At 44.3% G+C, this 26,514-nt stretch overlaps 1 protein-coding gene across 8 annotated transcripts in view; it reads left to right on the top strand.

Moving 5' to 3' along the window:
- Window positions 1-25,993, top strand: part of KLHL29 (kelch like family member 29) — a 594,606-nt gene extending 568,613 nt beyond the window's left edge. For 6 of the 8 annotated variants that reach the window (XM_053285144.1, XM_053285141.1, XM_053285142.1 and 3 more), the window contains 2 exons: window positions 1,057-1,201; window positions 24,394-25,993. In XM_053285144.1, the coding sequence (XP_053141119.1) occupies window positions 1,057-1,201; window positions 24,394-24,577 (329 nt within the window). In that variant the 3' untranslated portion in view covers window positions 24,578-25,993. Of the gene's footprint in view, window positions 1-1,056; window positions 1,202-4,045; window positions 4,316-24,393 lie in introns of those variants that run through there. The other 2 variants (XM_053285140.1, XM_053285143.1) reach the window with 2 other exon arrangements.
- Window positions 25,994-26,514: the final 521 nt, after the last annotated feature.

Here is a 26,514-nt window from a genome sequence, read left to right as displayed (position 1 = left end):
AGAACGTTCCAAGCTCGGAACACTGTTTCGAGTGTTCCGAACTTGGAACTGAACACCCCTATAAAGAGGGTCCTGTTCCAAGCTCGGAACAGAACAAACCTGTTCCGTTCAGAACGTTCCGATTGTTCCGGCTTAAAAAAGAGGGGTGGCAGCACTGGGGGGTGGCAAGAGGAACCTTTAACATTACATGTATCTAAGCTCTTACCAGCAGCACTGCAAGCCACTGCCACAGCACTCCAGCCACCATCCCGCATGCCACCACATGGGATGGCGGCTAGAGCGCCACAGTTGCAGCTTGCAGTGCCGGTGGTACTGCTGGTAAGAGCTTAGAGCAATTTAAAGGTAGCTCTCGCCACCCCCCAGTACTGCCCTCATTATCTTACCAAAAATATATATATATAAATGCTGGAATACTCAGATTCCCTCCACCCCCTGCCCTAGTGGTCTGAAGCCGTATTGCTCAGGTCTAAGTACATTATGTAGGGCTTCTTGTCTGTTTTAACTCTCAAGCAAAGTGCTGTGTATATGTGTAAAAAAATAATATGGGGTTCAAAAACTTACTCCAAGACTGGAGATGAGGTGAGAAAGAATATGCAGACTTTCCTAAGGGAAAGAGTGGAATACCAGAAAGGTTTTTTAATACATCAAGGAGGCCTTTATGATGGATGTGCTGCTTAGAAATTAATCCTATTGTATGAAGTACTTCAGTTTTGCATCTGAAATAGTTTGACAGGCTCTGCTTCCAGCTCTGAAATGCTTGGTTTTCAGCAATGAGAATCTATAACTTTAGATGAGGTGGCAAAGGTACTGGATCATAGCTGGTGTGCTAGAAATGGGGAAGACCAAAGGACTTTATGAGGTGCCTGAGAAGTTTAGGAGTGAAAAACAAAAACAGCAACAGCAGCAGCGAGAAAACTTCCTCATTTTTCTCTCTCTGGCCTTGGAGGTTTCGAGAAACGTGACTTATCTATAAATAAGGGGAATGTATAAATAAATAAGAAAACGATTCTAGCACCGAGCTTGGAAACTGATCTCAGTGTTGCTTTCCATTGACAGATAACAAATATGCTCCTGCAGTCACTCTCAATGGCTTCATCTTTATTCTTGGAGGAGCTTATGCACGAGCGACCGCCATCTATGACCCAGAAAAAGGCAATATTAAAGCAGGCCCCAACATGAACCACTCAAGGCAGTTCTGCAGGTGAGACCAAAAAAATGATTAAATTACCAACACCTCAATATGTTTCTGCTGGACAAAAATTTTACATTAGATTGACCAGCACAGAGAGAATGGAGATGCTTGCTCCTTCTGACAGTATACATTTTAACAGTGTAATGTTCTCTTGGGTATTCTAATAGAAACTTCAGGTTAATCATCTGTTTGTGTAAAAATGTCTTCACCCTGAATCTTAAGCGTTAGGATTTATCAGATGTAAAAGTGATGGGCTCTGTTTTCTGATGAAAGGATTCCCAGCAAGGGGAACTAGTACCCCTAAGGGTACTTGAGGGGGTCCCTGGGGATACCCAGAGCTCTCCTGCCTCCCCACACTACAGCCATGCTATTTGTTCCCCATCTGAGGATCGCCAGTTTGAAGCCAGTACATCCTCAGCCATGGGTCTGTTGAGGAAGGGGAGGGGGAGGGGGAAGACCCTCCTCTGTCCTGATTGTCTGGCTGTGTGATGAACCTTAGCAAACCCCTCCCCTCCCCTCAGCCTGACTAAGAGGCTTCAGAAAATTAACACTGAGTACTCCTGTTGAAATTATAGGACAAGTGAACTTACCTAATTAATTTCAATAAGCCTCCTTATTGAAAGAAGAGCCAGTGATTCTGGTAGCCTGTGTGTGTGTGTGGCGCACACACACACATGCACACACACATACAAATTTAATTAAATGTTACAGTTATGAGACAGGCTACCTCAGTCACTGCTTACATCCAAATTACATAAGTAACTTAATCTGGATGTAAGCAGTGACTGAAGTAGCTTGTCTCATAACTGTAATATTTAAATTTGTTTGTGGGCACACACAATCTCTATGGAGTATCTGAGCTGAAAGTTTGTGACTGAAGGGGTACACTTTTTTAAAAAAAGTTGGGAATCAGGGGCGTAGGGACAATTGAGCAAGGGGGGGAACGAGCATCCCTAGACCGCTGGGGTCTGGGTGCAGCCACTAAGGCACCCCCTTGCCCTTTCCCACACCCAGGCCAGTGAAAACACTTGCTTGATGGGAGCACAAGGTCCCCCTTCCTGCCCAGCACACCAGTTTCCAGTGGCATGGGGGCCCCTGGCTGGACCTTTCCCCCCAGCCGCTGGTGAGCTTCCTACGCCCCTCATTGGGAATGCCTATTCTAATGTGCTCTTGAGAATAGAGATGATCTAAGAGATGATCTAGAGTCAGAACAGAGTACAGATCGGTTCTTGTCCCAATATGAAAAAGACTGGGGGTACCCACTTTACAGGGCTTCATGTAATGTAGGTACATGTTGATCAAGTTTAGCTGTTTGTAAAAATTGCTCTAGTATCTATAACGGAACATTACTGTGTATCAGAGGAAATATGACCCACATGCCATATCTAGCCCACCAAGACCTTTCTTGCAGAGCAGCTTCCCTACAAAATGACCAGTCTACGAGTAAATCACTACCATCAGAAGCAGAGGAACGCTGGGCTTTGGCAGGCCAGGAACCTTTCTTCTTCTTCTTTTTTTTTGGTCAAAGTGACATGAGAACATCCAGATGCCTAGAGGGTCATAAGTATTCTGTCTAAACAGCACTTCAGTGTTACATGATTAAGATGGGAAGCACCCATTGAATTCAAATAAATAGGTCTCTGGTTGTTCTGAGATACTTTGATAGCAGTTTTGTGCTTCTAGCGGGGGTGGGGGCACTCTCTTGAAAATATGTGATTACAAAAGAAAAGTGGCTGGTGTGGTCAGGCAGAAATCCCTTGGAAGTTTTGAAATGCCACATTAAATGCAAGGAAGACAGAAGAAGCTGTTAAAATGTTGCCCTGTGCTTAAATACTTGAACTGAAGTTGTGAATGCAATGTCATTGGGAGTCTAGCACTAATCTTATAATCTCATGGCTTGCCAGCGCTTGTTGTGGCATCTTACAGCCAGCCCTCAGCTGAGATTTGGCATCCACAGGGTATGTTCTCAGGGCTATTCAGAGCTGATTTTTATACAGGCCTTAATCTCCACATGACACTTATATATCTGCTGCATGGAAACAGTACACACGCCCATTGCAATCTCTTTCATTTTTTTTGTGGGGTTTGTGTGTGTGTGTCTGTCTGTCTGTCTGTCTGTCTTACTTTTTGGCCCCAACTCTGTAAAACAGGTTGTTGGTTGGTCCCCACTGCCCCACCCCCTGCCTGCTCACCTTTTTAAATTGACATGTATCTAACCCACCAATTCATCTGGTAAAGGGGATTCTAGTCCACACAAAAACCTCGCTATGATACCGTTTGTTAATTTTGTAAGGGTCTTCATTGCATTTGCTACGTGGAAATGGCTTCTGTGTAGGGTGCTGTGGTGACTTCCAGATAAGAAGCTTTGTTTTGCATGTCTTGATCCTCCTTGGAGAAGAAACAGGCTGCGGGTCTGAGTGTGGACGGAACTTACCTGAGATCTCTGAATGTGATACCAGAACGACGTCCATAACTTTGGCAAAGTTGAATCCATCTGTGGCTAACAGAATTTGTAACTGCTGACTACACTTGTTTTCCTTTTATAGGTTTGAATAGTTGTGAGAGCAGAAGTAGTGCTCGTAACAAAGGGACTAGAATTATCTCTTCTAGCATATTGGAGAAGGTCACAGCAACCCTGTATTAAAGGGCCTGCCTTCTTTTCATCAGAGTTGTTAACTTTACCTGGATCCAAGGGCCAGTATTCATCTGTATCTGCAAGGAATACTTGGGCAAAGGCTGCGTTCTGCAAAGGTCTCGGGGTGCTGGGGAGAAAGGAAAATAAAGCAAGGCGATATCTACACCACACACATTTTCTATTTTAAATCTTTTCCTCTCTCTTTTTTATTCAAATAGTGCCCTCTCTTGGCTGCTGAGAGAACGTTGTCCTGGAGCTAACATTACATTACATGCAGAAAATATTGCAGGCCAAATCCCAGCCAAAGTCACTGTGTTCCTGCTGCTTCTGTGCTAATTACAGATTTTCATTGTTCCTCTGTGTTAACAAGAGTGAAATTGAATGCAGGAGAACCCCACTGTGTCCAAGCAGTAGTTAATTATATTTTTTCTTGAAAGATTGTAAACCAGAAGTAAACAGTGTGATACAACCAACATAACTTCCCCTGGTAATTCATTCCATTAATTATGTGGGATTTTTAAAAAAAAGTTAACCACATTAAAATTACTTTAATAGGAATTGCTGCTAATGGAACACTTCTTTGGCCAGAATGTGTCAGAGTGGGATTTGAACATTAACAGAAGACTTTATCCAAGATATGAGACACACTTTTATGTTCATGTCTCCTTTTTAAAAATCTGTAGGAGAAAGGTGGATACCTCACAGTTAATGCTGTTCAAGAAATATCCCCTTTATACATTCAGAATGAGGGAAATTAATACTACCATCCAATAAATTTGTACACAGCTTCTGCTTCACTTAGATTGTAGCTGAAAATTATCCTACTTGTTAAAGGATGTCTGTAAAATATAGTTACCTTTACCATTACTTACATTTTGGCTGCACTTTCCACATAACAGCAACTTGTTCTGATCTCAGAAAATTACATGTGTGCTTTGCACAGGTAGCAAAAAATTAATTTTTCTCCCCGTGGAAACTTTTTTAAAGCCCCCCCTTTCTTTTTAATCAACACTGTCAGTAATTCAGTGCAAAATTAAGAGTGCTTGAAAGCACCATAGAACCTAAGGAGGTATTTATGGGAAGCATATTGGTTTCTGTTAAAATCTTAGGAATTGTATCCTTTTGATTTTGGCAGCACCGTTAGCATTTCGGGCTGCAGAGATATAAAAAGACCAGGGTAGGGTGCTTGAAATGACCTGGTGCCTCATGTTTATTTACTTCTTTTAAGTGGCACGACCTCCCAGGCTTTTCATTGTGACTCTCAACATATCAGAAGGACCTCTGATCAGTCCTTATCTGAGCACTGTGTTTCTCTGGTCCAAGAGTCCCCAACAAACCTTAGCATGCATATATTTGTCTGTTTGTTTATATATTGCCTGATATATACATCTCTAGACATTGCATTGTGTTCCTTGCCACTCCTTTAAGAACATAGGAAGCTGCCTTATACCAAGTCAGACCATTGGTCCACTTAGCTCAGTATTTTCTACACAGACCAGCAGCAGCTTCTCCAAGGTTGCGGGCAGGAATCTCCCTCAGGCCTATCTTGGAGATGCCAAGGAGGGAACTTGGAACCTTCTGCATGCAGGTGCTTTTCCCAGAGCAGCCCCATCCCCTAAGGGGAATATCTGACAGTGCTCACACTTCGTCTCCCATTCAAATGCAACCCAGGGTGAGGAAGAGTGTTTCTGCCATCTCCTAACTACCATCATCAATTTAAGATTGGATTATTTATTTATTTATTTATTTAGCATATTTCTATACCGCCCAAAGCACAAGTTCTCTGGGCGGTTTACAGGACAATAAAAACAACCAATAAAAAGATTAACATATTTCAACAATTAAAATTTAAAAAGTCAAAACTATTAAGACACAATTAAAACACAATTAAAACAATATCTAATTAAAAGCCTGAGTGAACAAATGTGTCTTGACTGCCTTTTTAAACGTTGTTAGAGATGGGGAGGCTCTTATTTCTGTTGGAAATTCTCTGTGGTGAGAGAATCCCTTTTTCAATATAGCAGAGTGCACAGAGGCACAAACACAGCGGATTTAGTTATGCATGCATGTGTGCTAAGAGTAAAGTAACTTGGAGCCAATTGCTAGTTTCAAATCAATATAAAAGGTATTTATTAAGGAACTCCATTCTAGATAGGAAAGTGAGGATTTAGGATCTCTGATCTATCTATCTAAATGGATGCAGATGGATTCACCATCTTCTCTGCACATATGGTGCAGGGCAAGAGACTTGCCATGTTGCAAGGTCAACAGCCAGGTAGGAAGTGAGAGAAGGAGGAAGGAAGTTGAATCCCCTAAGATTAGCAATCTACATTTCAAAGGGATAGCATCAGAGCAGCAGGAAGTGATGACCAAATGTCTTTGACCTTCTAGCCCTCTGACTTACTAGTTTGTCCTCCACTGTCTGAGGCAAAGAGACAGCGCAAAGTCCTTTCCTTCCAACACCCCCTCTCGTTGTCTCGTGACTCAGTTCACAATATTCATTTTCTCTCTCAGCTTTTCAAAGCAGGGTCTTGGTAGTGGCTTAGTGAGTAAGTCTGCGAGCATTTCATTTGTCGGGCAGTAGAGCAACTTGATTAGTCCATCTTTCTGCAGACTTCTCACTACATGGTACTTCACATCAATATGTCTGGTACTCCTCTTTACATCTTCTTGTTTGGAGAGTTGAATGCAGCTTTGGTTGTCTTCATACACTGGTATGGGCTGTGGTACATCTGTACCTAGGTCCTTCAGTAGTTGACACAGCCATTGTATCTCGTGACAGCCCTGTGCAGCTGATATATATTCCGCTTCAGTGGTTGATGATGCTACTATGTCTTGTTTTCTGCTTGACCAGCTTATCGCTCCATCTCCATAGAAAATTATGTGACCACTGGTGGATTTCCTGTCTGTTATATCTCCACCCCAGTCTGCATCTACGTATGCTTCTAGTTTTGGTTCACTATTAGCTGGCAGCTTGAGCTTAAAGTGTGCAGTACCCTTTAGGTACCTAACAAGTCTTTTCATTGCATTCCAGTCCTTGACTGTTGGTGATGCAGTCTTTCTACAAAGTAAACCAACTGCTGTACTAATATCTGGCCTAGTGAGTGTACTAATGTATAAAAGCTTACCCAATGCTTCACGATATCTATGGTTGTCAGATAGTGGCTCAGTTTGATCTTCTTGCTTTATGTAGTTCACTTCCATTGGAGTTGGTGTAGGATTTGCATTTTCCAGTCTGAGCAAGTTTATCAAGTCTTTAATTTTCTGTTCTTGGTTGATCAGGAAACTTCCATCTTTCTCTCTTTGTACTTGAATGCCCAAGTAGTGTGCAATGTTGCCAAGTTGCTTGACTTCCACTTCTTTGTTCAGATGATCCATTATTTCCTTGCTGTCATCTGGATTTTCATAGGCAAAAATCAAATCATCAACATACGCCAAAATGTAAGTCCATTTCCCATCTCTGCATCTCGTGTACAGGCAGGGATCAGCTTCACTTCTTTTGAAGTTTGCTTGAAGCAGCATATCATTCAGTTTTATATTCCATGCTCTGGCAGCTTGTTTTAAACCATAAATGCTCTTTTGCAGTTTGCATACATAGTCCTCTTTGCCTTCCTGTAAGAAACCTGGTGGTTGTTGCATGTAAATGTCCTCTTCTAGTTCACCATGCAAGAATGCAGTTTTCACGTCTAGGTGCTCAACATGCATTCCTTTGCTAGCAGCAATACTTAACAGAGTCCTTACTGTGGTATGTTTAACCACTGGTGCAAAGGTTTCATCATAATCTTCTCCATATTTTTGTGAATATCCTTTTGCTACTAATCTGGCTTTGTAGCGCTGAATCTCACCATCAGCATCATGTTTGAGTTTGAAAACCCATTTGCAGCCAATAACTTTTCTTCCTTGTGGTAACTTAGTAAGAGTCCAGGTTTTGTTTTTCTGTAGAGCCTCAAGCTCTTCAATTGCAGCCTGTTTCCACTTCTGGGCTTCTGGTTGTGGTAGCTGGGATATTTCCTCCCATGATGAAGGTTCTGGTTGTTCCGCTGTTCTTGCGAGGTAGGACAGCCTCGGAGCTGGAACACCTCTGTTTGAGCGCGTTGATCGCCTCACCTCACCCTCTGTGGTCCCTTCTATCACCTCAGGTGCGTCTGGTGGATCGCTGGGGGTCTCTGTGTCAAGTGTGGTTGGATCTGGATCTGCTGTCTCCTCCTCCTCCTCAGTTCCTCTGAGATCAGGAAGCATAATCCAGTCATCAGGGTGCTTGGTCTGGTTGCTTGCTTCAGTGTAGGCCCCCTCTGAAGGTGTAGCTCTTTCATCCTCTTCAAAACACACTGCTCTGCTTATGGTTATCCTGTTGGTGTCAGGATCCAGAATTCTGTAGGCTTTGGATTGTGCTGCGTAGCCTACAAAAATCCCTTTTGTGGCCCTAGGCCCTAACTTAGTCCTTTTTTCCTTTGGGATGTATGAGTAAGCCGTGCTTCCAAAGACACGCAGATGCGTCATGGACAGCTTATGACCATGCCAAAGTTCATAAGGTGTTGTTTCAATAGGTTTTGTGTTCATTCTGTTGTGTATGTATGTAGCAGTCATGATGCCTTCTCCCCAGAATTTCTGTGGGAGGTGTGCGTCAGCAAGCATGCATCTTACCATGTCCAGTAGAGTTCTGTTCATTCTTTCTGCGATTCCATTTTGGGGCGGGCAGTAAGGCACCGTAGTTTGATGCACAATTCCATGTTCTCTCAAGAACTGCTGTGTAGCATTGGACATGTATTCTCCTCCATTGTCTGTGCGCAGGATCTTTGGCTTCGAGCCAAATTTGTTGCTTGCCATCGCCACATATTGTTTTAATTTCTCCAGCATCTCTGATTTTTCCTTCAGTAAATAAACACACGTGTATCTTGAGAAATCATCTGTTATAGTTAGAAAATATTTATGATTACCTATGGTTGCTGGTAGTGGTCCAGATATGTCACTGTGGATCAGATCCAAGGGTCCTTTCGTCTTCCTTTCACTCTGCTTTGGGAATGGCTTGTTTACTGCTTTGAACTCGAGACAAGAAACACAGTTAGTTACAGTGTCACATGGTACAAAATCAATGCCATTAGCTAATCCCTGTTCCTTCATGTTTTGAATTGATTCAAAACTTCTGTGTCCTAGTCTTCTGTGCCATAATTGTAAGCAGTTTCCATGCTGACACAACTTGGCTAGGTTCACTACATTAGGCTGGTATGCCTCAGGTCTGGACTGGGCTGGTCTTTCTCTGTCTGTAAATTGCTCTTCCACATGATAAAGACCTTGAAATTCCGAGCCCACAAGGCAAACTTTTCCATTCTGGGTAACAACACATTGTCCATTTTTAATATACAATTCACAGCCTTGTTGCTCTAGCTTGGATATTGAAATCAAGGAGCTTGAGAATTCAGGGATATACAAAACATCTCTCAGAAAAAATGGTTTAACAGATCCATCCAGCAATTTGCAATATAAAATTCCTTCGCCCTTTTTCTTTGCTTTAATTGTAGTATTATTGCCCAAATAAACGGTCTCTTCAGGAATATCAAACAGTTCAGTATAGAAACTTAGATTTTTAGAAATATGGACAGATGACCCAGAATCTAAAATCAGCTTTTCATTATTTTTCATTAAATTAACACTATAGTTCTTGTTGAAATGTCTGTCTGTATACTTGGAATCTCTATTTTCATTCTCCTTTGTTTGACTGATATTCCCAGACCTCCTGGTCTGATTCTTGGGACAATGCGCCACCCGGTGGCCAAATTCGTTACATAGGAAACACCTGAAGGCTTTGTTTCCAGCTGACCTCATTTCAGCACTGGCGGTCATGTGACCTCTCTCTCTGGGCTGAGTTTCTCTGGTGAAATCGGCTCTCTTTGTATGCAAATGTGAGGTGCCCATGCGGTTCCCTCTTGCAGCATTTCCTCCAGCATTCCCTCCCCATCTCGGGTTACGTCTGGAATGATCAATTGTTGCTTTAAGAGCAAAGTTGCTAGCCAGTTCACTTTCATAGCGTGAGTTTAAAAGGTTTCTTCGGTTAGCCTCCGAAGACAATGTTTCTACAGCCTTTTCAAAGTTTAGATTGGTGTGGGTTTCCAATTGCCCAATTATAGTGCTATAGGAAGCAGGCAAGCTCAAGAACAGAGTCTCCAGCTTTTGACTCTCTGTAAATTCCTCTCCTGCTTGTCTAAATTGAAAAAAGAAATCTTCCAAAGTCCCAATAAAAGTAGAGAAACAGTCCCCATCTTTATATTGGAGATCTTGCAATTTTCGGCGTAAATTAAACGTGTATGCCCATCCTTTCCTCATATGCATAGAATCTAGCTTGTTTAGCATCTCCTTTGAGGTTCCAAGATCACAAATAGCATAAAGGAAAGTTTTACTCACGGAAGCTGCAATCATCGCTTGTGATTTTCGGTCCTTAATTAGCCAGAGTTCCTTCTCCTTTTTCTCAGCATCCGAGGTTCCATCTGGCGGCGGGTCTCCCTCAGTAACTTGGTGGAGTCCCTCTGCTTTCAGTGCAATCCTCAGTCGAGTCTTCCATTCCAAGTAATTATCCGCTTCCAGGATGGTAAGCCTGAGTTTTCCCTCCAGGTATGCAGCCATGCTCACCGGCTCCAAAAGGCAGTTGCTGTAGATTAGCAATTCAAAGTGTCCACGCTAGATCTCAATGGATCTCCTGGAACAAACCTAACTATCTAGTTGCAGCACACGCAGCTCAAAATACTGCTCCCATAACTGGCTGGAGCCCTTAACCTGTTGGAAATTCTCTGTGGTGAGAGAATCCCTTTTTCAATATAGCAGAGTGCACAGAGGCACAAACACAGCGGATTTAGTTATGCATGCATGTGTGCTAAGAGTAAAGTAACTTGGAGCCAATTGCTAGTTTCAAATCAATATAAAAGGTATTTATTAAGGAACTCCATTCTAGATAGGAAAGTGAGGATTTAGGATCTCTGATCTATCTATCTAAATGGATGCAGATGGATTCACCATCTTCTCTGCACATATGGTGCAGGGCAAGAGACTTGCCATGTTGCAAGGTCAACAGCCAGGTAGGAAGTGAGAGAAGGAGGAAGGAAGTTGAATCCCCTAAGATTAGCAATCTACATTTCAAAGGGATAGCATCAGAGCAGCAGGAAGTGATGACCAAATGTCTTTGACCTTCTAGCCCTCTGACTTACTAGTTTGTCCTCCACTGTCTGAGGCAAAGAGACAGCGCAAAGTCCTTTCCTTCCAACAATTTCAGCATGGAGTGTGTTTCAAAGCCTCGGGGCAGCAATGGAGAAGGCCCATCCCCGAGTAGCCACCAGATGAGCCAGTGGCAACTGCAGACAGACCTCTCCAGATGATCTCAATTGATTTGAACTAGGAGCAACAAAATCAGGGGAGTAGAACTCCCCCACCCTACCAAGCATTTGAGATGCGCCTTCTTCATTTTACTGAACTCCTCCCAAAACATATTTTCTCCCCCCCCCATGCAAAAAAAGTGAGGAATTGCACCCCAGACAGAATATGGTTTAAAAGCTAAAAAGTAGTATCTCATGGGAAGGCAGTCATTTGTAGCCTCCAGCCACCTCCTTAAGTTCAGCATTCAAATCGCTTCCCTCCCTTTCTAAGAGGTTGCCAAGAAAGAGGCAGTGGCTGTTCTAGTCATAACCTCCCAGAGGCTGCAGAGGCCCACCTCCCTACAGACTGCAGCTCATTTTCCCAATTGGCACTCTAAGGTCCACATTACACATTGCCTTAGAGCACATCATTTGAGCGGATGCACTTTACTTTTCTGTAGTGAAATGGGAGCTCTGCAGGGAGCAATCTGGATTTGGACTGCAGCATGGGGAGCGGGAACCAGTAGCAGCTACCCTGTTGGGGCAAGTAGTAGCCGTGGAGGGCCATCTGGATCAGGAGCATGATGGTCCTGATCCTCCACACCATGGCCCTGATTCAGGTCAATCCCCGCCCACACACACACGGTTTCTGTTTAAGAGAGAAAAGTGAAGCCCATCAGCTCTAATGGCATGCTTGATGTGACCTGTCATTTGGCCCAAGCCTGACTAATCAAGGGAGCTGCAAGAACCCACTAGCACAGACTCTCTCCACAAAACATCAGGGTATCAGGCTCCCAGCCGGATCCCAACACTAAATTTTAGATTGTGCGCCCTTTGGGGACAGGGATCCATCTTATTTATTTATTATTTCTCTGTGTAAACCGCCCTAAGCCATTTTTGGAAGGGCAGTATAGAAATTGAATTAATAATAAAAATAACAACAACAACAACAACAAATAAATAAATGATTTGTTTTCTGATGCTAGGAACGGCCTCCTAGAATCTGTGTCTGTCAGAAATTATGCAGCTATGACTAGATGGACAGTTCCCTCTTTTTTTAGTTCACCGAGCAATAAGAATACAGAATGTGTTTTTCTGTGTATGATTAAAAATCCCACATCCCAGTTGGCTTAGAATTCAGGCTGCATGCAAATAGACTTGTGTTGCAGAGATTATCCACAGGGTATCAGCAGCCATGCACTAGAACAAGCAGTGATCCCAAAGAAGCTAATTTAGTACCAGCAATTCCCAACTGGCCGTTTCTTCTTCCTCTGACTGTTAGCCAGTCAGATTTGTTATCCAGCCCTGCCAAATGGAAACCGTCAATAACACTATACAGCACAATAACAAAAGAGAGGGGAGAAAGTTTAGATTTTTGTTTGAAAGAAAATAAGAAACTTGTGTTCTTGAACAGTGAAGCATAGTGACTCCTCTGCTTGACTAATAGGAGCTGCTAGCACACAGCATTGGCTTATGATCCCCAGACAACTCATTTCCGTCTTGCAAAGTTAGGAGAAGCAGGAGACACGGTAACAGGTTCGAGCACAGGGGCCTGTCTGGAGGTGGGGGCGGGGGGACCCTCCCATGTGAAGGTTGTTAGGAAGCACCAGCTCTTAATGGCTGCCCTGTTGCTCGTGTCCACTGAAAAGCAGGTTGTCTTTGTGTAGCGGTCATCCTGGTCCTCTGGGAGCTGAAAGGGAAAGAACAGAGAAGCAAATGCAGCGTGCCCTTTGCATGCTTTGGAGTTAGATGAAAGAGATGTGCATCTTGATAGTTAATCAGGAAAATGGCTGCAGGTTGTATCCAAGCCCCGCCCCCCACCCCCCGAGAGAAAATCCGTGCTTATAGTGGATAGGAAGCAAAGGCCACTTCAGGCTATTGAAATGTTTCAAGCTCAAAACGGGCCGTTTTGAGTGTTTCAAGCTCAATACAAAATGCCTGTCAAATAATGGGACTGTTTCAAGCTTGAAACAGAACAATTCCATTTTGACCCAAAATGTTTTGAATGTTTTGAGCACCATTTTGGAGGGCTGTTTTTCCAGGGAGAGCTGGTCTACTGATTGGGGTTGGCGGGTAAACCAGCCCACTGAGGCAGGCCGACATGCTATGGCCAGAGCTGAGGCCTAGTCTACTCACCACATGAGGCAGGTAGACCAGGCCTCCACTCTGGACTTGGCACGTCAGCCCACCTCAGAGGACTCGTCTACCCGCGAACCCCAATCGGCAGACCAGCTCTCCCCAGAAAAACAGCCCTCCAAAATGAGACTCAAAATGTTTTGAGTTTGTTTTATGTCTCTGTTTTTTGAGAATTTTGTGTTTTGTTTTGAGCTTGAAACAAAAGGCAAAATGTTTCGTGCACACCCCTAATTGATACCATATGACTTATTTATTTCAGTCTGTTTTTATACCAGTTTCTGCAAAAGTTCGAAGCAATATATGAATAAAACCATCTCAAAAAAACCAAACATAGGAGGACATGTTCAAGTGGAGAGAAAAAATTAGCAAGACACCACCAGCAGTCCAATATCATAAAATCAAGCCACAGTTCAGTCTGTTTGAACTTGTGTACAGTATTGAGTGATTGTGACTGGGCACAGTTCAAGTATCCAACAATCTAGTGCTGCGATTCTCCTTTAATAATGAGTTGATCGTGATCACAACTGGTGATAGTGATTGTGACTCATGTAAGTCTCCTTTAATAATTAGGTGGTTGTGATTGTGACAGGCCACATTTCAAGATTCTAACAGTCTAGTCCTATGAGTCTCTTTTAATGCTCTCCTTTCCAGCAGGTGAGCATTTGGCACTAGAGCCCATCAATTGTGGCTCCAAACCATACGACGTCATGACCAGTGAGATTGCGCTGGTTTGTGGCCATGCAGCAGCATGGGATGCTGCTGTTTTGGCTGCATGCTGAAGTGACACCAACCTAAATTGGACGCAGGACTGTCCAGTGAAGGGGAGGTAGCAGAAATCAGAGTGTGTGAGGACTAGGCATGGCTCACCTTTGAGGCATTTTAAAGCCTTTTCTGTCATCACTTCTCCTACTGCTTTAATACTGATATGCTACCAACTGTGTTCCTGCCCAAGTGCTTACAGTTTCCTTATGTGGACAAGAACAGAGCATAAAGTGAGAGGGAGAGATCACAGTGAGGAGAGGAAGATTCAGGTGGGAAGCACCACTAGGAGTGTGCACAAATCAAATTATTCTATCTGAGGTCAAATCACAGAGCCCTCGAACTGCTTAGTCAAAAATAGCCGGTTTGGCTGGCAAATCACCCTCAAATCATCCAAATTGATTCAGGTGATTTGAGCACCATTTTGAGCCCCGTTTTGCTGGGGAAACAAGCGTCAAAATTGTGCTTTTTCCCCATGGAGAGCTGGGTAATATTTATATACCACTTTTCAACTACAAAAGTTCTCAAAGCGGTTTACATAGATACTGGAGGGCTGACCTACTGTGTCAGCCTGACTCAGAGGACTGGTCTACTCAGGTAGACCAGTCCTCTGAGGTGGACAGACATGCAAAGTCCACAGTGGAGGGCTGGTTCACCCACCAACCACAATTGGTAGACCATCTCTCCCTGGGTAAAAGTGCCATTTTGAGGCCCTTCCCCCCAGCAAAACGGACCTCAAAATAACGTCTGAATCACCCGAATCAGTTCGGGTCAAATCATAGGTGATTCTCTTCAACCTTGAATCAGGCCCTCTATTTTGAGGGCAATTTGATTCAGGGTTGAATGTGTGGTTTACAAAGGGCTTTTTTGAAGCAGTAGCTATTAAGGAGCAATTAAGGACCAAAGCACATATACCTTGTTACACTGCGGATCAATGCCTCCTCCCTGTGTCTCCATGAGCCAGTCTGGACACTATGACTGACCAGCCCTGACCACCATCCAGTGAGGGACCTGTTCCATTTTCTGGCATGGAGTTCTGCTTCACATCATTGCATGGATGGTGATTTGTCCTTCTATGTGATTTTAGTACTACATTAAAGCTGTATTTAAATTGCATGTGAGGAGTGGTCTCTCCATGTGATTATGTGGTTGCAGGAGGGGGCAGAAATGCGTGCTCACATCCCTCATCATCTAGTGGACAGGAGTGGCTGGATCCGAACAAGCCCACACTGAATCTTCTGTGTTCCCTTCATGGAAAGCAGCATAGTGAAAAACTCAGAAAGGAAAGTGGAAGGCAGACAGAGAGAGTGAACAGGAGAAAAGTCTGTTCTGAGGCGTCATGACAGAGGAGATACAGGGCCAGATATTCTAGAGTGAGCATGCCTACATCTCCTGCTTGTGGGCTTCTCAGTCAGAGGCATCTGGTGGGTCACTCTGTGAAACAGGATGCTGGCCCAAATAGGCCTTGGGCCTGATCCAGCAGGGCTCTTCCTATGTTCTTATGCTAGAATCTTGGAGCTAGTGTGGGAAGTGTCAGAGTATCATGGACACATGGAGAGAGGATTAAGATCTACACACAGAGATCGATCATGGACACTGGCCTCTCACCACACCAAGTGCAGTTAAATGCTGTTAGGCTGGAAGATTTTCTAACAGGAGAATGGGACATGCCTCGGGAGGACTGATTTTTTCAACAGCATTCTTGGATTAAAGGAGATCGCTAGGCACCATGCCTATGGTTTCATACCTTATGGGGTTCCGCTAAGGTATTTGAATATTATTCTTAATGTAAAGGCAGCACAGAAAATAGTAGCATTACAGCATTCAAATGAAAATTGAGAAAACCAAGAATGCCAAAGCCTGAATTGCCTCTTCCTGTGTGGTCAGGCTTCACTGAGATGATAGTTGTGGGTGGCTTTTTTCTTGTAAATACCACAAATGGGAAGTTTTTAAAAGGAGTTCTCTGGCTTATTTTTAATGGCTCTTTGGAGCAGTTCCAAATAAATGAGTGTGTGTGGCTCTGTGCCCATTCTCAGTTACTAAAACTGGTTGCGAGAATGAGAGAAAATGAAATGCACATGAAGATGCTAATTTAGTCACTTAAATGTTCTTTTATAACCTCAAGGACAGCTACAGAGAATATTTCTTCATTCGAAGTGTTGCATCTAGACAAAGATTAACGTTTATGGCTGAGTCAAACAGGGATTATAAAATGTCTTGTGTTGCAAAGAAGGTATTGCACAAAGTGTGTTTGGGGCCAGTACATGGGGCTCCTCCAGAGACATAACTAGCCAGCGCTGCGTAAACTGATCCTGCTGATTCAGCACCCAGCAAAATGTCTCACCAGATGTTAATGAGCATTCTGCTGCTGCAATAGCTAGTTTAATCATATCTGGTCGTTTAACAAAAAAAAAAGCTTTCAGTGGACACTAATGAAGGACCTTGTAAGAGCTCTGTTAAAACCCAGTACCCAAGCAGAACTGTCAGTTAGTAATGTATAGGCTGCCCAATTAAGTCCCCATATTTTCCCTTCCTCTGCCCTTGCAATTTGAATAGTCATTGTTCAATGTATACTGTGGAACATTCTTCATTGGAAAGGCCATGTTAACATCTGCTGAAGTCCCACCTGGATTCAAAGCAGCAGAAGCATGAAGCAAGATTTGGTAAGGCCTGTGATGCACGAGGGCACAGCTTTCAAATACGAAAGCTGATGCCAAGCCTCCTTGCAATCAGGGGCACCAGCAGCTTTTCCACGTGGGGCTTTTACGGCACTTTTGCACGCTCGGGGTGTATTCATATTTATTTATTTATGTATTATCTTTCCTATTTTTATACTGCCTGATACAAACATCTCTAGGCGGGGTACAAATTAAAACAAATCAAATATTAAAACAGTTAAAATTTAAGTTAAAAGCTTAAGAAAACAGGTACTACTTGAGGGTCTTCGTGAAAACAAACAGAGACGGGGGTGCTCTTATTTCAAAGCCCTGGAGCAGCCACAGAGAAGGTCCTGTCCCGAGTTGCCACCAGATGAGCTGGTGGCAACCGTTACCGGACCTCCCCATATGAGGGCAGGATTTAGCCCAAATTCAGTACTGAGGCAGCAAGGTACTGTTCATATAGCAAGCAGAATTATTCAGGTTTTATCTTTACGAATGGAGCTTAACTTGGAGTATCTGCGTCCAAAAATAGTTGTACTTTCTAAAAAGATTTCCTGCGATACTCCCCCATTCTGTGGAGTATGATTCTGATGTGTGGAGAGACCCCATGGATAAAGCGGATCAAGATGAGATGGAGCTGTGACTTTGCTGGGTGTCTGCTGATATGATAGCGCTCTGGGAAGTCTTGTTTCCTGTGCCCTGGAGTCAACTTGCATTCATTTCTATTTTTTTTCTTTAATTTTAAAAATTCTTTCTTCCTGAAAAACCTGACTCATTTTTTTAAAAAAATTAATTCACCGTGGGACTTGTGCAAGCCTGCCACATGTCTCTATAACCAGCTACAAGGGTTTTTGGGTTTTTTTAACACAGTCTGTGGAAAATTAGGGGCGGGGGGAATGTAAGATTTGAAGGACTGGCCATGGAGCTCTGAAACCAGGTATAGTTGTAGCAGGATAGCGGGACGCTGGGTGTTATGTTTGAAGCTGAAGGGTCAATTAGTTTATTTTTAATAAAAAATTTAAATAGTGAGGGTGCTTCACTTTTTTTTTTTAATTTCCCTGTTGCTCTTGCACAAACCTGCCACCTGGTGGCCTATTGCAGTCTTGTGCAAGATCAACAGGGAATTTTTTTTAAAGAGTGAAATATCCTCCTTGTCTAGAAAAAATATTGAAAGTCAATCAACCAACCGATCAGCTTCAAATTTAGTACACAGTGTCCCGCTATCCTGTGCTACAACTGTGCTTGGTTTCAGAGCTCCATGGTTAGCCCTTCCTAACTTATGATCTTTTTTTCTAATTTTCCATTGACTTCTATGTTAAAAAACCTTGTAGATGAGACATGTGGCAGCCTTGGGCAAGACCCACAACAAATTGGGTTGTTGTTGTTAATGAGTCTATTGAGTTTAATGAGTTTATTGAGTCCATTTTTTAATGAGTCAAACTATTTAAAAAATAGAACTAGAAAAAGTTTCAAAGAATTCAGGGTCTCCACTACACTTGTGCACATACTTGCTCCTTCTCTACCTGTGCACATGAATAGGAAGGAGGCGGCGGGTGGGTGTGGGCTCTGCAACCCCGCTGGCCAAAAATGGACCCAAAGGATGGCAGGGAGCATAAACAATCCCTGCATGGAAAAACTGAATGAACTGCAGCCAAACCTCATAAGAGATAGGAATATGAATGTCTCCAGCTCCAAATTATGCCTGTAAATGTTGATTTCCACTTTGACTACTCTTATCCTAAGTAGTCCGATTTTAGACCACTTCCTCCCGCGCTAAAGCTGGCAGCCTGGAGAGGCTCTTGGAGTGGTTGCTATTAGGGATGTGTACAAACCATGGTTCGAAGCACAGTACGAGAGCATAATTTGGGAGATCTCAGAAAGATGAGACCAGGTCCTTACCTGCTGTCTGCCGCCCCATGCAGCTTACTGCTGGGGTGGCATGCATCCCAAGAAGCCCCATGCTGACCACACAAATGGCACCTGCACATGTGTGGACAACATGTGCGTTTTGGTGCCACGCGGGGTTTCTTGGGATGCACAGTGCTGCACCAGGAAGCTGAATGGGGTGGCAGAGAACAGGTAAGGACCTGCTCTCCTCTTTTTTAAAGCTCCCGAGCTAATCTTGAAGCACATTTCGAACCGTGCTTCGTGCACATCCCTAGTTGTACTACGTTAGCTTAATAGATTTGACTGCTTCACATTGTCTGTTTTTCCCTATGCCTCCTTGTACTCATTTGTATTTGTCTACAATATTGTAGAGAATGCTGAATAATTGTTCATAATTGCTGTGGACCAAATAACATACACAGAAGTACCACTCGACATTATGAACAGTGTGTATAAAATCATATTAATATTGATATACTTCTTCTAAACAAAAGAAAGTTACCACAGTGGTTAATGTCGCAAAAAGAAAGGAGAAGATGGGTCCCTGTTGTCAAGGGGCACTCAGCCTAGAAAGAAATGCAAGTGAGGCTCTGGCGACAGCCACTGAGATGGTACAGTGCTGGGCTGAATAGGGACAGTAGCTCTTCTCCCTGCCCCGGTGGCTAAATATAAGAGCAGCCATCACTTTCGAAGGTGCATCTTATTCTGCCCAGTGCTGTCGGGGGATTATGCTGCTGCTGCCACAATGCCTGCAAAATGCTTTCCGTTGGTTCAATTTCTAGAAGACCCCAGTCACATCTCACATATACCACAAGGAGGATGAAAAAAAGAAAGGAGGCATTCCAGCATGTCTCTTCATTACATCACACCTGCCTGAATTACAGTCCTGTCTACCAAGGGAGAGGTGTTAAGTGTTTCTACATTTGGATGTAACTAGAAGTATGTAGTAATGTATGTAAAAGTATGAGCAATGAGTGCTGTCACCTCCTTGAGCAGCGCGGGATTTAATTAAGCACCTGCCTAATTAATATGTTGGTGTGCAAACAGTGGCCTGGCTTAGATGGCACACGAAGCAAGGACTGAGTCTTGGTCTTGGGCAACATCGCCGAGCCTTGGGGCACGCTCCTCCTTCCCCTTTATGTGTGAGTGGAAGCCAGTTCTGGCTTGGAATTAGCCAGAATCTGCCATGACATCCAAGCTGGGTGATTCCAACTTATTCTAGTCAGAATTCCCCAATGAGCCGGGATCCAGTTTGAATATCATAAGAGACCATGGCTTGTTCTGCGTCAGGGTGGGAAGTAAAATCCTTTCTGCCGTGGTGCACAAAAGGGAGGCGGAGGCAGAGATGCATCCCTGGAGAGGGGGTGTGTGTGCGTGCAAATGTCCTTTGGCTTTTAGTGAACTGGGCTGCTGCCCCCCTCACAGGAAGTAGCATGTGGGTGAGCTGGCATTAATTTCTGCTCTAGAGCCTATGGCTCACTGGATTGGCATTAGTGCCACCACTGCAAACTGTGACTCTCAATCAAGGTGGAGAAAAGCCCTCTTCAGGCATGAAAAGAAGGGGACACTATACTCCTGTACAGCATAAGAACAGCCCTGCTGGATCAGGCCCAAGAAGGCCCATCTAGCCCAGCATCCTGCTTCCCACAGTGGCCCACCAGATGCCACTGGGGAGCCCACAAGCAGGAGGTGAGGGCATGCCCTCTCTCCTGCTGTTGCTGCCCTGCAACTGGAATGGAGAGGCCTCTTGCCTCTGAGGCTGGAGGTCCCATCATCAGCATCCTGAGAGCCCACTGGCATGAGGTGCCTCTGCACGAATGCACCAAGCAGCCTTGTGCCGTGGTGCTCTGGTGTTGGGCTGAAGAGACATACGGCAACCGCATGATGTCATCTGTTTCTGTAATCAGATGGCTGGGGTGCCCCCACCTTCCGATCACAGAGACGGGTGCCATCACACCGAGGGACAAATGCCATGCCCTTGGAAGACTGCAGGGAGGGCGCTGCTTCTGAGTGTGTAAGCCCTGGAGCAGAACTGCCAGACATGTTCTCAGGATGCCACAAGCGAGTACAGTGTCCTGTTCTTTTTTAATGTCAGAACAGGACGAAAGTCCTGTAGTGACCCACCTCTTGCCAGACTACCCTACTCCACCCACTCTCCTGACTATTCTGTATGCCCAGAAGAGGCTTATGCTGGTCTCCATTGTTCTAATGGGCCAGAAAAGAACTTGAGAGATGGTGGAAGTGAGCTAGAGGCCCTACCCACTGCTGGCACCCAGCAGAAACAGCTGGTTTAGCCCACACCAGGGTAAAGACAAAGCACGGGCATAGCAACGGCAGGTTCTGTGGCATTGCTTATGGCCAACCCTTGGATAACAATGGCTCATATTGGAACAATTGGCAGCAGCAATATGTTTGTCCTGAGCATTCAGTGCTTCATGTAATTATCTCCCTAATTCTGTGAGGTGGGCCAGTATAACAAAGGCTAAGCCATGAGTGTCCAGAGGGGCAAAAGGGGGAGGCAGTTGCCACCGCCCCGCCCCACCCCCAATTGAGCCAGTCCAATTGAATTCAGTGGGGCTTACTCCCAGGTAAGTGCAGCCGTCCCCCTGGAAAAGGCCTGCAGACACCCATGGGCTGAGAGTTACTTCCTTTGTAACTTGCTGCATTTAGGGCTGTGCTGCTCAAGGACCTCTCCGCTCACAGTCAGCTGCTGTGCCATACTAGTTTATCCTTCTGGGCCATGACAAAATGCCATTAATTGTTTGTGGCTAATAAAGCAACTGTTGTGTAGTGTTTAATCAAGAGGCCGGCAGCTGGGGTTGCTGTTACGGCCTTTGCTGGAGAGCTTTCCGTATTTGGCCTCTTTGATTTGTCAGAATCATTTACTCTTCCTTGTTAAAGAACTGGGCCATGTGGAGTGTTCAGCAGCCATTTGAAAAAGAGTCGGCAGAGGAAGAGCAAGAGGACAGCAATCTTTTATTGACTGTCCGGCATGTATTCATATTCTGTGAGCAATTTTTTATTGTAGCAATCATTGCAAGGCCAAGAAGACTGGAGGAAGGGCAGTGATAAATAACAAGGAATAAATCAGTCAACTCTGGCAAGAGGGAAAAGACTGGGACAGCTTCAGAGCAAGGTCGCCCCCCCCCCCCACCTCCCACAAACAAAGATTGTCACACAAAGTTCATGGCAAGTAAATTTTTGCACTGGGAGGGAGGGAGGATTTCATCAGTCCATTTTTACTAAACAAACCCCTAACATCCCCCCCCCAGCTACCCCTGTACCACCCACCCCCCCAGAGTATGGGCCTTCTGACTAAAAGCAAAGTTAAATCCATGTGCTTTCGCCATCTAAGGTTTCACAGCAGGTACTAATTTAATTTCCTTGTGTTAATGGAGCTAAACAACAAACCTGCACCTCAACTGTGGTGGTTATGATATGCGCACACCAGCCATCAAGAGGACAAAAGGGTGGCGGCTTCAATGGAGAGAACAGTGACGCTGCGTCTTTTCAAAGGAAAAGCCCCACTGCTCTCCCACCCCCACCCCAGTTTTAGCTTATTGCACAGATTCTGATAAAGAGACTCCCACACACACCTTCTATCAAGCAAAAGGATCCCAGTTTTCTGTGTGTTTTTCAGGAATCCCCCCATGTTAAAAATATGGGGGAAGCAGTCCGGACTGTATCCCAGGATTTGCAGCGCAACTGAACAAGAGGGCCCTGTGAATCAGCCTCTGTTCGATTGGGGGGCTCCCCAGTGCTTCAGAGGAGCATCCAATTCTAGTTAATGCTTTGAGGGGGGGCAGGGGTGAGTGTAGAGGCACTTTGTCTCCGAGGTACTTCTTGCAGGAAGGATCAAGCCAGCCTTTTGTTTGTTTGTTTGTTCCTGGGAGCAAGGGAGCAATGGCTGCTGTGGTGGGCTAAACCTGACTTCTAAAAAGACTTCTGGAAGTCCTCAGATGGGGCAGGGTTGCTTAGGGCTTGTAGTTTTTTCAGGAGCTACAGTAAGTACTGCAGGGGAGTTGGGGAAGTGTCAGGGAGCAGACCAAAGCTTTGTCCGACAACTCTGGGAGTCCGGGCCAAATTGAATTGCCCCCCCCCCTCAGGAATGAACAATATTGTGTTTCCCTTTCCTCCTTGTAAGAAGTGAGGCTGAGCTAAGGTGGAGCATACCAAACAATTCACTACAGTTATCCAGCCTCCATACTGGTGACACATACTCAGAAAGCAAGCTGACCTCATGTTATTGCATACAGAGAGCATTTCTTTCTCCTTCCTGTTGGATCTCCTTGCTTTCAACTTACTACACTGCTCTTCCTCCAACTTGCTCACAAAGTTATTGCAAGCTAATATCGGTGTACCTTATTCTTGGGATCACACACTCTGTTCCCCCAGTAGTGTGCTTAAGAGGCATGCTTCCAATTAGAAGGGCCACCTCTTTCACTAAAGGCAGCTGTAGGGAACAGGGGGAGGTGCTCCTGAGCGGGACCATAACATGCAGATGTAGGGGGTTCACTCTCTCCCCTTACACAGTTTCACTGCCAAACATCCCCCCACAGTGGCTATTTTTGGTGGGGAAATGGTATTACAGAAGGAAACAGTTGATTTCCCTGCACACTGTGGTCTCAGTTGGGATACACACTCTCACTCACACACACACACGGTGGCAGAAGAGGCTATTATACTCGGAAGCAGCCCTCTTACGCACACAGTGGGCCAAATGTCTAGCTTGGCCCTTAATCACCTAAAAAGCAGGTCACACTTACTGTATCAAAAATTTTCTGCTTGCACAGGTGAAGGGAGGATGCTCAGGAACTTGCATAGTGCATAGTGGGGGAAGGGGAGTGTAAGAAGTCATATGATTCTTTCAGTCCTGTCATATACAAATAAGCAACTCTCTTCATCAGTTCTCTCTGTAATCTTCAGGGCTAGTCACGATCAACCAACATGATTATTCTGACTTTAAAAAAGAAGAAGAGCAACTTGCTGCTCCCGTTATTCAGCTTCTTATATATGCTGTGATTTTTAGAAAAGAGAAAATAATTGCCATTGGCTCAATATATCCATTAGCAAATTTCACCCCGCCTACTCACATAAATGCAGTACTCCACATTACCAGTTTAACATGCTATTTTATAGGTTGCTTCACTGCTTCCTTTCCCTTCTCTACACACAGGATCCAAGAGAGAGAGAAAAGGTTCATTATCTTTTGGTCTCAGTTTTTTGTTTTTTGTTTAAGTTGCAGAGACTCCCATTAAAAAAAATGTCCTTAATGTGTAGAGTGTTCTGAAATGTAGGGTAATGTTTAACAAGCATCAGTTTTGGGGAGACCATAGCATGTCAATATCAGTATTCCTCAAAGGGCAGGGTGAAGTGTTACTTTAAGCAGGACTGCACAACTTCAGCCCTCCTCCTTGCTGTTATTGGACTACAGCTCCTATCATCTCTGACTACTGGCTACTGTGGTTGAGGATGATGGGAGTTGTAGTTCAGCAACAGCTGGACAACCAAGGTTGTCTAGCCCTTTGGTAGTGCTGCTCATATATTTAGCAGGAGAAAAGCAACAGTCCCAAATCAGCCCAGCTGAACACCTTTTCAAGTGGGTGTTAGCTGGTGTCTTCCCTGCATCTTTTTTTAAAAAAAAATTAAAAATACCATGAGCCCCTTTAGGACAGGGAACAGTTTGGTTTTCTGCCTGCTGCCACTTGGTTGTTGAAAAGCAGTATATGGATATTCTAGACACCAACACTACTCACAGCATTCTCCTTTCCTTTCTCTGCACAGTGCGGTGGTTCTTGATGGAAAGATTTATGCCACTGGAGGAATTGTCAGCAGCGAAGGGCCTGCTCTGGGAAACATGGAAGCCTATGACCCCAAGACCAACACCTGGACGCTTCTACCCAACATGCCGTGTCCTGTGTTCCGACACGGCTGCGTAGTAATTAAAAAATACATCCAGAGTGGTTGATGCCAACAAGAACTCGGATGTCAAACTGGATGTTGCTTGCTGAAAGCTGGCAAGAAAAAGAAACTGTCCTGCCGACACAAAACAAGGAGCTGCAACTGATGAACCTGTTGTCTAAAAGTATGAGTAATCTCTACATTGAATGTAGAAAATCATCCTCACCTTTTGGTGAACAAGCTATAGCGTGACTTAACACGAAGGTGCCACTAGATGTCATAGTGGTGCTTGTTACAGATATAGGCGTTTGGTCTACCCATGTGCAATAGCTGATTTCCCACATGTCGTTTAACTGCGGGAAAAGAAAGAATCTGCGTTTTCCCTCCCAGAGAGTAAACTCAATTCTCGAAATAACGGTGCCGAATAGGTTCTGCTATTACACACGAAGCATCGGGGCTATATGACATGAAGGTCAAAGTGTCCTTACCACTTTGATTGCTATGTTTTTGTTTTAAAACCAACACATGTTTATCAATACCAATGACCGAGAGAGAACTTACCGTATGTGACCGACTGTGTAGGTTGAGGTCAGTCTTCCATCAGAGCAAACATTTATTATGGCTCCTTAGAGCAGAGCTAATAAAGGGTAGAAGTGTGTCTGTCTACTAGCATTCCATGTCCTTTTAATGAAAAGGTTTTCTGAAGTTGTATGCCAATGTGAATGTGTGGTCGTGAGGAGGGCTTGTTTCTGCCTTTCTACTGTTTTTCTACTGTATGATCAAAATGACAGCTACGTTTCTGTAAAGCGGGAGGCATCTAGGAGCTTTTATTAAACTTTTATTTATCTATTCTAAGTTTAGAAAGAAAATTCTGTGTTGGGTTTCCATATTTTGGGCCAGTTAAGGCGATGCCTTGTGGGGATGCTGGTTTTGAGATCACCAATGAGTGAGAGCCCAGTAGCCAGGATATATGCCACTGTCTATATTTTTGTCAGATGAATCTTAAAGATCCAATCTATTTTTTCAGTCAGTCTCTCTCCTCTCCCCACCCCCTTCTCCCAAGAGAATACACGGAAGTCTTAAGGGAACCTTCTCTCTTTCCAGAGGTTTTGGTGGCTGCTTTTCTAAGAATACATGCTTTTGAAGCTTCTTACTACACAGGTTTAACAGTGATAATGAAAATGCATCAGGTTACATCCTGCATTAGAGAGAGGGGGTGGGGGTAAGGTTGTTATGTAGAGTTGTAAGTATATCACAGCAGGGCTATATTTTTATATGTATATTAAAATATTGTATATTCAGAGGAGCATTGTGATGTGGAAATTTCTTTATAAACTTGTAAGTGGAACAGATGAGATGCCAGAAACCTGGGACAACAGGGTTGCAATGGAAGCAGCTAATGTTTCTTCCGATTAACTCTGAGCCATGGAGCTATTGCTGATTTGTTTGCAGCAACCAGGAATAAACTGGGTGGACACGCCTACCTTTTGATCTTCCACTGAACTTCGTCATGGTCATTAGAAAGAACATTTATACCATCAGAGGTACAGTACATCAGCTACTCTAGTCACAGAGGGAAATCCTAACTCTCTTAAAGTCTTTGCCATTGAAATCAATGACACCAGGATTTCACTCAAGAGATGTAATCGATTTTGTCACTAGAACTGAGTGGGAGCAGCTGCTGTACCTGCCACAGGGCTGCTGCCAAAAACAGCATCCCCTTGGTAAGATTTAGGGCAGGGCTGCCCAATTTCAGCCCTCCTGCTGGGATGGATTACAGCAAAGTGAGACTACAACTCCCATCATACCAGACTATTGGCCACTATGACTGAGGAAGATAGGAGTTGCAGTCCTAAAACAGCTGGAGGGCTGAAGTTCTAGTCTTGATTTGGGATATGTGGCATCATGTTGCAAATTTCACTGCTCCATGTCACTCCTGGATGCTGGTGAGGGCAGAGAAACTCATCATGTGGGGAGACCATGTCACACAGCAGGTACTCCTAA

The sequence above is a fragment of the Hemicordylus capensis genome, chromosome 1 (assembly GCF_027244095.1).
Source record: "Hemicordylus capensis ecotype Gifberg chromosome 1, rHemCap1.1.pri, whole genome shotgun sequence".
Classification (NCBI taxonomy): domain Eukaryota; kingdom Metazoa; phylum Chordata; class Lepidosauria; order Squamata; family Cordylidae; genus Hemicordylus; species Hemicordylus capensis.
The sequence above is the reverse complement of the archived record's forward strand: the minus strand, read 5'-3'. Positions and strand labels throughout refer to the sequence as shown.